The following is a 15210-nucleotide window of genomic DNA, read 5'->3' as shown; positions in this document are numbered from 1 at the left end:
CGGTTCGGTGGTCTTCTTTTGCTTTATTCAGTGTTTAAGATTATTATAATAGCATGCAGTAATCATTTCTTAGCTGTCTCAATGTAATAACCTCATTCAATTGATTTGAAGTTGAATCATTCATTATTTTCATTCAGAAGTGTAGATCGAAAAAGAAAGCGAAGAAGAAGAAGAACGACGGAGCTTATTACGTTGAATTCAATACAGATCAATAATGAAAAATGCGAGCAGAGAAGAAAAATGCGAACAAAAGAGAACGACGAATTTTATTAGGTTGAAGAAGAAGAAGAAGAAGAAGAGAACAAAGTTTACTTTATATGAAATGTGTATAACAAATACGTAAGGAAGTTGGAGATGCGCATCTGATTAAAGTTACTTAGATAGTTTGGATGAAAAAATTACATAGATGTAAAATTTTTCTCAAATTTTCTTATCTTCATCATCATAGAAAGCACACGTCTATGTGCCAATAGTAAACACACTATCCTAATCAATAAATTTGGGTAATTATAGTAGTTTCTCGCAATGATGTTATTTGTGCAAAAATAAATAAATAAATAAATAAAGAACTAATATAGCCTCAAAAATTTATATATGTGTTGATAAAAAGTGGTATTTGACGATTTTATTTATATATTAAAATTAAATATATAAATTATTTATATCAAATTTAAAATAAAATAATATTAAATTCGTTTAAAATTTTGTTAAAATTAAAATAAAATATTTAAAATATTAAAAATTAAAAATTTTGTGTCAAATTTAATAGTAAAATAATATTAAATTTATTTAAAAATTTTTTAAAATTAAAATAAAATATTTAAAAATTTTTAAAATTAAAATAAAATATTTAAAATATTAGAGACTAAATTAAAATTAAAATTAAAAAATTTGAAAAAAAATATTTTACTCGGTAACAATTAATTGCAACCACATTAACAATGGCATACGTTGTACTCCTGTTAATAGGAATTTTATGCAACTGCACTTACCACAAATTCACAGTCAAATTACCACTCAGTAACTTCTAGAAAACTATAATTGGCCCACCTTACGCAAGCAATCCAACTTGCATGTGTTGACGACTCATGAGGAAGCAAAATAATATATAAAAAATAAAAATATAAATATAAATACAACAAAAAGGAATTCCATCCCAAAAAATATATTTATTCGGATATATTTATTCATGAGAAGGAAAAGACGGAAAAAAAAAAAAATGAAAGAAGAGTTTTATTTACAGTTCATGTATGTGCTGTTGTGTGGGGTGCCCGTTAGTGATAAGCACGCCTGGCATTTCATCATTCCCTCCCTTTCTCTCTCTCCTTTTCTCACACTTTCTCTCACCTCACCTCACAACTTCACTTCACTCTCGTTTTCTTATTCCATTTTTTTTGGTTCTCTCTCTATACAAATTCATTCTTCCTGGTTCACCTTTATTTTCTTCCCCTTCCTCCTTCTTCTTTAGACAGCCCCCACTTTACCTTTTCCTCTCTTATTTTCTTTCTCTCTTCACTTTTCCGCCTTTTTTTTTTCTTTCTGTTTTCCTTCCTCCCAATTTCTGCTCCCAGAAACAAGAAAATTTGCAGTTTCTCTCACTCTGATTGGATCTACTGCTACCTACTCATTCCGATTTCAATTCCTTTATTGTTGTGAATTTCGATTCCGCTATTTTTGCAGCTCGAGGTTGCTTTTTTGTTCTTCGTTTCTCGGATTTTTTTTTGGTAAAAAAATTTGTTTTGCTGATTCCGATACAGACGGAAATTGATTGCTGCCGTCGTTGCTTCTTTCCAGGTATGAAGACCTTCAATCCTTGTTTTTTATTGATCTTATTTTGTTTATTTTAATTTTTATTTATAGTTGCGTCGACTTTTATTGACTAGGATTGGATTTTGATCCGTTTCTCCGATTGGTCTGTTGTGTGTTTGAATTTCGATTGACTTGAGCTGAACAGTGCAATTTTTTTCGGCTTTTGATGCTGAAATTCGAGTAATTTTTTGTGGAAAGCGATGTGTCTGTTGTTGAAGTTCGGAAGCATTGGAGAATGCAGCTAGTGTTTTTGGTGTTTGTTGCATGTTGAGTTTCCAAGATCGAGTGTTGTGGCTTTTTGTTGTGTCTGTATTTGTAGTGTACTTGCGTACGTGTCACTTGCTTAGATTCATGTATATATCTGCAATATATGTTCATTTGATTGCTTATGTATGCATTGGGCTGTGTAATCCCGGCGGAGAGTTATGGTGATTTGTGCTTGTTTTCACTTGTCTATGCGAAGTTTCACAAGTGTGAAGCGGGCGCAATTTGTTTTCACCTATGTAGCTAGTTTACTCTTGGATCAGTCAATGATATGATTTTAAATGTTTTTGAAACTTGCATTCTTTTTTTATTTTTGTCTTATTTGATGTTATTAGGCATATTTCCTAGACTAGTAGAATTGCTACCTATTGGGTTCCCCCAAGTTGGCAACTCAATTCCAATTATATTAGTGAAATTCTGCTAAGTGCATTGTAAGGCAATTATTGCATGCTCTTCCGTGGAAGTGTGTGTGATTGTGGCATTTTCTTTATTTACTAGCATCACACAGCTTAAACTTAGTGCAAATGTTGGATACCATAATACTTAGCTATAGTAGATACCCAAAGGGGAGAAGCTGACAAGAGAAGAGATTCAAATATGTAATTTTGGTTTTGGTTTAAGCCACCCAACTTCAATGGCAAGGCATATATGCTTTAGAGAAAATGCAACTCATTCTGTGTATTTGATGCTTGTGAGCTACAAGTGATCTGTAGTTGCTAAGCCTGCTTAAGAATGTCTTCCTTTTCTCCATTGGAATTAATCTGTCTTAATTCTTACATATGGAACATCAATATAGGCAACAAAGTCTTTATTGCACTTCTAATTCCCAATGCTGCGTGATAAAAGATATCTTCGAAGGTGAAGAGGTTATATGAGTGTTGGTGAAGGATATTTTGGCGTTTATTTTTAGCATGTGACTATTAACATTGGCTGGGATGTATCTGAAGATTCTTATTAAATTGAAGATCTGAACAAAACCAGAAAAAAATTAAGTCAATACTGAACTTAACTGATTCTCAGGAAACATGAGCTCATGTAATTGCATTATAATAGCTGCCCTACTCTGGCTAGGCTTGTGGTTTATGATTTTTTCTTGCTTATCCCTGGCAAATTTAGCAAAGAGCTGTCAATATGCTAACCTTCTATAATATCCAGTTAAATTTCTCTATGCTGACATAGTCATTTCTGACCCAAATTTCCTAGTCCGAACACTTAGTGGAAGCATTTATATTTCTCTGTTTCTCTTGCTGTTATGTCGTCTTCAGCAAATTTACACTTTGATCTCACTTCTCTATTTAACCATTATTTCATTCCAGGGAATTTGTGTTATATTTAAGCTAGGTTTTGGAGGAGCAAAGGGTAGAACAACAATATGGCCGTTTCAATGAGAGATGTGGATCCAGCTTTCCAGGGGGCTGGACAAAAGGCGTATCCTGCATCTAGTTAGCTTATTGTGTTGTTAACAATATATCACACTTTCTTTTTTAGAAAACCTGTTGAAGGTTGCTACTTCGTTTGGTCTTGTTCTATTCACAAATTAGTTTCATGCTTTGGTGTCTTTCTATTGCTTCTGCATTATTGTCCTTAACCATATACAGTGGACTCGAAGTATGGCGTATTGAGAATTTTAATCCAGTTCCTGTCCCCAAGTCCTCTTTTGGGAAGTTTTTCACTGGGGACTCCTATGTGATCTTAAAGGTAAGCAATATCTGTTAATGATTCTTTATTCATACAGTGCTACCCTGATGTTGCTATCTGTTGTAGCGGGAAGCTTTTTCTAATTTTCGTTTTTCAAAAGTTTTTTCCTCTTCGTGTATTATTGTACTACATAGAGATGGAGATTGTAATTTAAAATGCCCCAGCATGACAAAAAATTATAGTATTGGTGTGTTATGTGTGCATGCACACTTAACTTCAGAAAATGTTCCTCTTATGGAACCTCTGTACATTTTTATTTTGATAGAATTCGTCCTCAGATTAAATGAAAGCAGTGTTATCGCAAAACGTGCTATAATGTCTTAATCATAAATAGCATTAGTTTAGCTGAATGGCTTCATTGGCTTCTTTTCCATGAGCTTCTTTTTTTTTTTTCAAATAGAAAGATGATTCAATGTTGTTATGTTCAAATCTTGGTCTGTTCTTAATGACCTTATTTTCGTAAAGAAAAAGTCTGGGGGGCTAGTACTTTTATTAAAATTTGGCCAGCACTTAACCAGCAAAAGAAAAGTGAGTAACTCCATACCATTAGATGTAATCTCACACCATTAAAAACACTAATGATGGCTATTGATGGCTACAAATCACAAAACTTGCTGGCCCCTTAGCACTTCTTTTTGGTAAATTTGCATTATTCTTGTTTTCCTTTTTATTTTTGGCTGTAATTGTTTATGTTGTAACTTGTTTCTCATCATCATCATCTTTTTTCTTCCCTTTCTTTCTTACTTTCCATTTCTTTTTCTTTTTCCTGTTTGAGTTGCTTGTTTACACTCCAAATATACGAAGCTCTTTAAATTATGTCAAGATATTCTTATTTTCCTTTTCGTGCAGACAACTTCGTCAAAAAGTGGTGCTCTCCGGCATGATATCCATTACTGGCTTGGTAAAGACACCAGTCAGGTATGTTTGTGTGTGCTTGTGTATTTTTTTCCCCTTCCTTTTAACATGGTTTTTCACCATTTTAACATTAGTTGAAAGTGCTGCTACCACCAAATCAGTGGCGGACCTTGAACGAAATTATTATTATTATTATTTTTTTTTTGGGGGGGGGGGGTGGGCAAAAATTTTTAAAATTAAATTATATAATATTTATATTAACTAATTTTAAGTTTGTTACTAGTATTACAAGAAATAAATAAAAAAAGTTATAATTATAAAAAAATTAGAATATTATAAGCCGTGAAATATGTAAAAAAAAAAATTATAGTTAGAACTTAGAACAATAAATATTAAAAGTTATAATATTTATTGAATATATTTTTTTAGAAAAAATTCAATTAAAAAACTAATAAAATATAAAGTAAATACTAAATTCAATATATAAAAGGTTATCCAATTTATTAAAGACTTGCAAATTCTCTATTAGTTTATACAAATACAATTAAACTAATATTTATTTAATTTTTTTTATATTTTGTCTAATGTAAAAAAAATTTAAAGACCAATAAAATCTAAAATAGCACTAACTTACATAAAAAAAAACTAAATAAATAAGTTTGTAGTTGTATGAAAATAGTGGGTAATAATGAGATTGTGTTAGTATCAAATATGAGTTTGTTAAGTTATCAAGCCCATTTCAACAATTGCCCATTATTAGTCCAACATGCATGTTAAGTTTAAAATAAAAATATGTTGAATGAATGGTAAATATGAGAGTTGAACACGGGTCATTGTGTTTGTGGCTATAAGAATATAATGCTAACCAATTGAACTAATTTCACTTTTTGTCTACATACAAGTCATGTTCTTATAAAATATTTGGGGGAGCCATGGCCCCTCCATTGTCCTAGAGAAGCTCCGCCAACCAAATGATTATAACATTTTATAACAGGATGAAGCTGGTGCTGCAGCCATCAAGACAGTTGAGCTAGATGCAGCTCTTGGAGGACGAGCTGTTCAATATCGTGAAGTACAGGGCCATGAAACTGAAAAGTTCCTGTCTTATTTCAAACCATGTATTATACCGCTAGAAGGTGGAGTTGCTTCTGGTTTCAAACATCCTGAGGCAGAGAAACACAAGACACGATTGTTTGTATGCAGAGGGAAACATGTTGTACATGTCAAAGAGGCAAGTTTGTCATTATTTCTTTGCCATTGAGGATTGAGTCTTGTTTACCATTATTGAACACAGTAGACACCTGCATAAACTTTTTTGCTACTTGTTAAGTATGCATTTGTTCTGGTTATAGGTTCCATTTGCTCGATCTTCACTCAACCATGATGATATTTTTGTTCTTGATACGGAGTCAAAAATCTTCCAATTTAATGGTTCCAATTCATCTATTCAAGAAAGGGCTAAAGCTTTGGAAGTTGTACAGTATATTAAGGATACCTACCATGAGGGAAAATGTGAGGTAGCTGCTATTGGTAAGTGAACAAATATGTTTTAACTTGTAAAAGTGATTACTGTGCATCTTGAATTGAACATGCTTAAACATCCATGCAGAGGATGGAAAATTGATGGCTGATCCTGAAACTGGAGAATTCTGGGGTTTCTTTGGGGGATTTGCTCCTCTTCCTCGCAAAACTGTTGGCGAAGATGAAAAGCCTGCTGATTCTCGCCCACCAAAGCTGCTTTGGTAATATTATAGTTTTTGTTTCTGTGTTTGTCTGTTTTTGCACTGCGAGTATATTTCATGAAATTCATTAATGTTCTAAACTCGCTTTCTTATCTTCCTCTTTTGCCTATTGTCTTGTGGGGGAAATTGCTCCTAACACCATTTAACATAGTGTCGTGTTGGATTTAGATGTTTGGGCATCCCCCAACTTCACACTTCTGAGTTCAAAGCACTTTATGTCAAGCAAACTGTTAAAAATTAGTGGAAGTGAATGAGATACCATTAGAATATGTCTTAAACTCCTTTAATGCGATAATAAAGTATAAGGAAATAAAAAGTTCAATTGAAAAGCTGGGTCAGCTAAGAGGAAAAACCTTGTTAGCTTTTGTTAAATATGGATTATTCAATGTTAAAACATGTTTTGATGGGGTCACATGTAAGTCACATTACATTGCCACTAATGTTTTGCTTGATGAAAGTTTTTTTTTTACTTATTATTTTTTTTTATTTTTATGTTAATAGTGTAAAGTTTCGAGATTATTTACTTCTTTTTAACCTTTTAATCTGCACATGGCCCAAGTTAGGAGGGTGAAAACTATGATTCACCTAGGTTTTTTACCCTCCTTCATAAGTAAAAGTTACAGTGCTTATCAATGAAGTACTGTTACATATTAATGATTATTTTGGCCTAAAATCATATTAATGAACAACACTCAGAACTTGAAAGTAGCATGGATGACACATTGATAAAAATAATGTTTCATGCTAAATTGTTGAATTCTATAATGCTCTGGTTTTGCAGTGTTGAAAAAGGACAGGCAGAACTTGTTGAAACTGATTCTTTGAAAAGAGAATTACTGGATACGAATAAATGCTATATTCTGGACTGTGGATTGGAGGTGTTTGTCTGGATGGGAAGAAACACCTCCCTTGATGAAAGGAAAAGTGCAAGTGGAGTAGCAGATGTAACACCTCATCTTCTTTTCTTAATCTTAATCAGTATAGTACGTTAACAGTTTGTTATACTTCTAATCATTGTTGTCTTGCTATTGACCAACAAACAGGATTTAGTCAGTGGCACTGATAAATTGAAACCTCAAATAATTCGTATAATTGAAGGATTTGAAACAGTAATGTTCAGATCCAAGTTTGATTCTTGGCCTCAGATCACTGATGTAACCGTTTCTGAAGATGGACGTGGCAAGGTAGCAGGTAAGCGGTAATTTTTATGGGTGTATTGTGATCTGAACAAATTTTCCTAGCAATGATTTTTGTTATCAGCATTACTGATCACTTTGTAATTTTATTGTCCATCTTCCCCCTTGTTTGTGACTTTATTTAGCACTTCTAAAACGTCAAGGAGTGAATGTCCAGGGTCTCTTGAAAGCTGATACAGTAAAGGAAGAACCTCAACCTTACATTGATTGCACAGGACATTTGCAGGTACTCTAGCAGTTTTTATGAATTATCCATTAATACAGATATTCCTTGACATAACTTCTATTGATGTCACTTCTATGAGTCTTTTTGTTTTTCTTCTAATAAGAGAATCTTCTGCTACTGTAATCTTAAGGGTCTTAGATCCTACTGTTGACAATAATGGGAAGCTGAATGTAATAGTGTTGTAGTACATAAGTGTGTTATACATAAATGTTATGTTGTATCATATTCAATGGCTGCTTAATATCTTGTACAAGAAATGAACTTACAAGTAGGGACATCTCATATAGAATGTTCAGCACTACCTTTCCTACATAAATGGTTTTCATTTTAATTATCATGAATATCATTTTCACTTGAATTTCAAGATTTAATTGATTCTTTTTTAATTTAAATTGGAGTTAAAGTAACAACTTCAGATATCGGGGTGAAATTTGTTTCCAACTTTCGATTTATATGCATGGTTGCGATTGATATATTAGCTGTTCTTGTATTGCTTTGCTGATATTTGATAATGGGTATCGCTTGAGAATTCAAATGTGTGCTCTATTTTGTACTTTCCCTGTATTAGTGGATTGGTTTACTCTTTTGGCTCTGCATTTAACATTGGATTTACCCTTAATACACAGGTTTGGCGTGTGAATGGTCAGGAAAAGATCCTTCTTCAAGCCTCTGATCAGTCAAAATTTTATAGTGGGGATTGCTACATCTTTCAGTATACATACCCTGGAGAAGATAAAGAAGATTGTCTTATAGGGACATGGATTGGAAAGAATAGTGTTGAGGTGAAAGATTTGGTGTTTAATTCTTCTTCTACTCCCACTTATGTGTTTGTTTAATATGAAAACATAAACAAATAATCTGGCCTCAATATTCATTTGGAGCTGAACAATGTATATGTGATTAGATTAAGGAGAGTGTTGCTTTTATTCTTTTGAGAAAATTTTAAATAGTTCCGATAGTTTTTATATATTTTTCAAGCAGGGAGGGTTTAGGGACTCTTTGAACTTTAGAAACTGTGGTGGCACCTACTTCTTAAACTACAGGGAAATGTCAGAGATGTAAATTACTTAAACTTAGGGAAGTTAATCCTGGAAAGGGACCTATTTAAAAATTCCATTGGTATAGGGACTTGCAAATTAATTGAACATGTTTTAGCCTATGGTGGCCCTATTTATTATGAAGCACTGGGGGCTGTTTTGGGAGACAATGCTAAAAACGAATGCGTGACTGAATTTGTTTCAGTTTTGAGTTGTTTTTGTTTGGAGGAGTATTGTGAATCTATTGGCTGCACTATTTACAAGTTCTTTTGGTTGAAAATAGGAAGATAGAGCTTCAGCAAATTCCTTGGCTAGCAAAATGGTTGAGTCAATGAAGTTCCTGGCATCCCAGGTAATTTTTCTTGAAATCGTATTTTTCCGCTTTGTTGATATTTTATTTCTGCTCATTTCTTGCCTCAGTATTGATATGTTGCATTGTAATTGATTGCAGGCACGTATATATGAAGGCAATGAACCCATTCAATTTCATACTATACTACAAACATTAATTGTTTTGAAGGTTTGTGGGATACTAACATTGTTGGGATAAGCACTTGTAATATATTATAAGTAGACTAATGTTTTTTTCTTTTTAAGCTCTTACTGAATTTTTATTCTCAAATATTAGGGTGGACTTAGTGATGGATACAAGACTCACGTTGCAGAAAAAGAAATTCAAGATGAGACATATAAAGAGGATGGTGTTGCACTATTCCGCATCCAGGGCTCTGGACCAGACAACATGCAAGCTATACAAGTTGACTCAGTATGTCATATTGTCTAATTTCTCTTTGTAATGAACTATTGACCGTATTTCTATTCGCATGTATTGTGCAACACCCCTACTTCTAGATGTACAAACTCTATGTGATCCTATTTTGAAACTGTTCTGTCATCTAGGTTGCATCCTCCTTGAATTCCTCTTATTGTTACATACTTCATAATGGGCCTGCTGTCTTTACATGGTCTGGAAGTGCTACAACTGCAACAGACCAGGAACTTGTTGAGAGGATGCTGGATTTGATAAAGGTTTGATACTTGTGTATTTAATACTTGTTGCACTATTTTTTCAAGAAACTGTTCAATTTCAGGTAAGGTAGGGTGGGATATGCATAGTTGATGCTTTTGATCCAAACATTTATTTGTGTTAGATATGGAAGTATAAGCCTTTGCACAATTGTTTAAGCATACTTGAGTAGAAGTTGAACCTAACTACAAGTAGGATGAACCTATGCACTGTTGATGCTTTAAGCTCAAAGGGTTTGGATGCAGATTTTGTTACATCGACCGAATTACTTATTATAATTTATACTTATAAATGTTTCAAGAGCCTACTATTTAATATTTCTGTTTACTTGTTTACTGAAGTTTCTCAGTATTATGGTTCTCATTTCATTTGATGGCAACTTCCTGCAGCCAAATTTACAATCCAAACCACAAAGGGAAGGTACAGAATCTGAACAATTTTGGGAATTGTTAGGAGGAAAATCAGAATATCCCAGCCAAAAGATCACTAGGGAGGCTGAAAGTGATCCTCACTTGTTTTCTTGCAACTTCTCAAAAGGTAATGCTTATTTCCAAGCATGCTAGAAAGATTTATCTTATACTCTCCCTCCGTCGCAGACAGACAGCTGACTTATTTGGAATGGTTTTCCTTTTCTGCTTGTCTGAACAATGTGCAGGAAATTTGAAGGTGAGCACAACTGCGGAACTTATTATCTTTAATCACCTTGCATGATTTTGTAATTGAAGGAGATCGAAGTATGAAGAGATAATAAAGTAGTCTTTTTTAAAAAATAAAAAAATAAAAAACCTGTTTATAACGTGTTTTATTTCTTTCTATATAAAGAAATCTTAGTTTGTTAGAGAGCATGATTAATCACTGCAAGGTTGTTCTTGCCATTGCAGTTTCCTTTAAGGATTTTGGGTGAAAATGCTGAAATTGTTGTCATTTTGTCACATCACTTTTTTTATACCTGAATTTGTATAAATAGATAACATTCATGAAATCTTAAGGGTTAATTTGCTCCTGCTTTTGTGCAATGCTGTTAATCGGATTTATTTCTGTGGCAGTGCATTAATCTGAAGCTTTATTTTCAGGTGACAGAGGTGTACAACTTTTCCCAGGATGATTTGATGACAGAAGACATTTTCATTTTGGATTGTCACTCGGAAATCTTTGTCTGGGTTGGCCAGCAGGTTGATCCGAAGAGTAGAATGCAGGCTCTGACAATTGGTGAGGTATAACTAGTCCTGCTGTTTCTAGATGCCAAACTATAATAGTTTTAGGTAGTGGCTAGTATTTTGTGGACTTCATTATCTCCTTTAAGCTATCTTAATATTGATATAAATCCTTTGATATCCCCTATATTAGTAGAAACCTCTTAAATTTCAACTTATGTATTTTCGTTGTCTTTTAACATTTGATATCTGTTCTTGTTTCTAAATACAGTTGTGGATTTGCTAACTCATCCTTTTAAATTGAACAGAAATTTCTTGAGCACGACTTTCTCCTGGAGAAGTTATCTCATGTGGCTCCAGTATATGTTATCAATGAAGGGAGTGAGCCACCGTTCTTCACTCGCTTCTTTAAATGGGATTCTGGAAAATCTGCAGTAAGTTTCTCAATGCAATTACCTAATATGACTTAAAACGGTTTTTAAATTCTGACTATTGTCCTTTCCTTTTCTTACCTTGTAGATGCTGGGAAATTCATTTCAGAGGAAGCTTACAATAGTGAAAAATGGAGGTGCTCCACCTCTGGATGTAAGGCATATCCTTTTCTTGTCTTCTATATGCAATCAAACTTGGTTGAGTCAAATTTTCATTGGTTCTTTGTCCTTAGCAGTTTAAAGAATGTGACACTGCTGCTGCAAGCGATTTTTCTTATGCATTTTTCTTCTTTTTTATTTTTTATTTTCTGTAAATTAATATAGGTAAATATTGCATAGAGATTTTAAGTAACGATTGATAATTACGGCAACTAATTTAGGCTGTATAAAGTTTTAAATGCATCTTATATAAATAAATCTATTACTGAAGCATAGCAACTGAAAAGCCAAAAGAGAAAATAAATGACATAATGGAAACAAATTTCTTTTGCTATTGTCTCCTCTTGTATTGTAGCTTCAAGAAACTTGTAAACTGCTTTCCAAATACTATAATTAATTTAGGTCAGCTGAAAAATAAAATTTATTGGCAGAATAGTCTCCATATTTTTTGTTTTGGGTGGGGACGGTTTGGTTTTCTTTTTCTCTCTTTTTTTTTTCTTTTGGGCAGGGGGGTTGTCTTGTTTTGGAGTGACTTTTGTAATTGCCATTTGGCTACAACCTAAGAACATTATTACTATTGAATGCAAATAGACAGTCTGATTGACTGTGTGCCGCAAGTGCCCAGGTAAGGTGGAGGAAAATTGACTTATTGGAGTATCAAGCCTTCCCCATAAGATCATGACCATTTTGCCCAACTTTAGGACCTTCTGCCGGTGCCTATTTTGCTGCAAGTTCTTTGGTTAAAAGTAGTAGTATATTATTATCGAATTCATTGATGTGTTCCTGCTGCTTATAAATAATAGGGGGTTAATATGGACATTTGCGGTGTTAGATCTAATTATATTATGTGGATATAGGCCATACATGTTTGGACTTCAACTGACTAGTTCAGATCATTCTAATTCACTTAATTCTCACCATACTACCCTGGAAGGATAATACACTTGTCTTCATAAATCCTGTTTGCATACTCGGTTATTGTGTCTGGTTGCTTAATGTTTCACACATTACCAGAAACCCAAGCGGAGAACACCTGCATCTTATGGGGGAAGGTCTAGTAGTGTGCCTGATAAAACTCAGCGTTCTTCCCGCAGCATGTCTGTTAGTCCTGATCGAGTTCGTGTGAGGGGCAGGTCTCCAGCTTTTAATGCACTTGCAGCTAATTTTGAGAACCCTAATGCCAGGAATCTCTCAACTCCACCGCCAGTAGTTCGAAAACTGTATCCGAAATCTGTCACGCCAGATTCTGCAAAAGCAGCACCAAAATCTGCTGCCATAGCTGCTCTTAGCTCTAGTTTTGAACAACCACCTTCAGCACGAGAAAGTATGATACCTAGGTCAGTTAAAGGTAAGCAATTGAATAAATGATTGGGCATCCCTTCTCTTCTCTGAGTTCTATACTTCTGCATTGTGTATTGAAATTTGCTTTAATCCAATATGCTTTCTGTTCTCTGGGTTATGTGTAGTGAGCCTTTCTACCAACAAATCAAATCCCGAGGCAAATGACAAGGACAAGGAGAAAGAGAATTCTGTGACCAATAAAGTGGAATCCCTATCCATAAAAGAAGATGCTAAAGAGGATGAAGCTGAAGATGAAGAAGGCCTCTTGATATACCCATATGAACGCCTCAAGATAACATCTACGGATCCTGTAACAGACATTGATGTAACTAAACGTGAGGTACGATGGGCAATCTAAATATGGCCTCATTTTTGTTTGTCCTCCTCTCTTTTGGAATTGCAGCATATATTTTATTTTGGTTCTAATTTCTTTTGATCTTGATGTACATAGACTTACCTATCATCTGCGGAGTTCAAAGAGAAATTTGGGATGACAAAGGATGCATTTTACAAGTTGCCCAAATGGAAACAGAACAAACTTAAAATGGCTGTTCAGTTATTCTGATTCACAAGTTCATTTTGCCTTCTGTCAACTGTCTATGGGTCTGGTTGCAGGTAGATTGAACTTCGGTTATTATGTTTCCATCTTGTTACGGCCACAAATTTCATGTATAAACTTCTTTCGGTGTCTAGTTTTACAGCTCAGTTGGGCTTTTCTCTTTTGCAGTGAGGAACAGAACGTGGAAGTGAAAGGGACAGCATCAGTGTTTTTTTAGCTTAGCTGCTTCTGCTCCCAAGAAACTTTTCATGAAGAGAAACTAGAGATTTTTCACCTCTATTTTTCCTTGCATCGGTTTGAATGTTTAGGGTTATTTCTTGTTGAGTTAGTTGTTTGGTATTAATTTTATAGGTCAAAGGTTGTTTGTGAGCTTGCCTTTATTTATTTATTATTTTTTCTCTTTGAGGGTTTCATTTTAGTTTCCATCTTATTTTTTAATTTATATTGTTTTGGCAAAGCAATTGGGTTTGCAAATGCGGTCTACCTAGGTTGTATTGATATTGAGGATTAAGTGTGTACAGCAGAGTGTAAAAACCAGTCAAACTTTTGTTTTGGAAATAAAGTGTGATTCTTTCTTCTTCTGTGTGGCAATTTGCAAGCAAGCTCGCCATCGAATGTAACAAGAGGGTCAGCCAGAGACCATTTAATACTTGCAAGTTACAACTGTAGACATAAACACAGCAAAAGTTCACACGATGGTAACTTGACCAAAATTCCCTTCCTGTCTTTTTGGATTTCTTGGAAACTGGGAAGCATATAGAATTATGTCATTGGATTGAGCTATTAATCTATTGTTGCATTTAAATAGCTAGTTTGGACCCGTGCGCAAGTGTGCCACTTGTGTTTGTCTTAATTATCATGTTGTTGGATATATTAAGAAAATTGAAATTAAAATGATGGTGATTGATTGCATGCCCGGAAATTTTAAAAAAAAGGGGAAGGGAAGAGAAAAAAAAAAAAGAGGGGGGGGGGTTGTTTGGGAATGGATCTTTTCAATTTTTTTAACAATTGAGGGAATAAAGTGTGATTTTACATCATTAATTTTATAAGTGGGATCAATAATAAATATGAAAGAGAGAGAAATAAAGAGTTAGATATCACATTTTACACTAAATTTTTTTAACAATTGAGAGGATCTATTGAGTTGGTATTAGTACCTTCGGATCAATTAAACGGAGGCATGGCTTTTAATACCACCGGTTCATCTCTTTCGCATAACTTGATTCAAGCTCTATCCGATGTCTCACCTTTAGGATTCAAGTTCCTTGTAGCCATTATTATTAGTAGTTGTGGAACTTGGTCTTGAGGATATGGTGGACGTTGTCGGGGTTGGAGCTGATGCTGTTATTGAGAACATGGAGGTGGATGCTTCTAGTAGGTGAAGTGCGGAGGAGGTGAGTGTACCAGTCACAGAGATTTGAGAAGTGTATGGTTCATGACATGTTGAGGTAGGTGCGACACGCATAGCAGTTACACCATGGCTTGATCTTGGAACTGAAGAGGAGGAAGAAAAAGATGGAGAAGAAAACTATAAAGGTGAAGAAGCAGAGTATGAATGTTAGCGTTATGCGAGATCTTATGGAAATTGGGAAAGAACAATATTGTTTTAAACAGAGGGTCAAGGGTCATTTTGTCCCCCGTTAGAGTTGTTAGGGACAATTTTGTTCTCCGTTAGAGTTGAGGAACAAAGGACCTATGTGACTGACGAAATT

General features: G+C 34.2%; 1 protein-coding gene across 1 annotated transcript; it reads left to right on the top strand.

Annotated features, from left to right (window-relative positions):
• Positions 1–1257: 1257 nt before the first annotated feature.
• Positions 1258–14079, top strand: LOC107639195 (villin-4). Its single transcript, XM_088483093.1, has 24 exons — positions 1258–1794; positions 3390–3501; positions 3672–3771; positions 4621–4689; positions 5621–5857; positions 5979–6156; positions 6236–6368; positions 7150–7312; positions 7412–7559; positions 7690–7790; positions 8417–8572; positions 9111–9179; positions 9279–9347; positions 9456–9593; positions 9728–9856; positions 10244–10391; positions 10510–10520; positions 10928–11068; positions 11317–11442; positions 11528–11593; positions 12613–12946; positions 13065–13279; positions 13391–13554; positions 13667–14079. The coding sequence occupies exons 2-23, from the start codon at positions 3446–3448 to the stop codon at positions 13502–13504; spliced, it is 2901 nt and encodes a 966-aa protein (XP_088339219.1). The 5' UTR covers positions 1258–1794; positions 3390–3445; the 3' UTR covers positions 13505–13554; positions 13667–14079.
• Positions 14080–15210: the final 1131 nt, after the last annotated feature.

Source organism: Arachis ipaensis, chromosome B4 (assembly GCF_059453495.1).
Source record: "Arachis ipaensis isolate K30076 ecotype BB chromosome B4, ASM5945349v1, whole genome shotgun sequence".
Classification (NCBI taxonomy): domain Eukaryota; kingdom Viridiplantae; phylum Streptophyta; class Magnoliopsida; order Fabales; family Fabaceae; genus Arachis; species Arachis ipaensis.
This window is presented reverse-complemented; position numbering and strand designations above follow the sequence as displayed.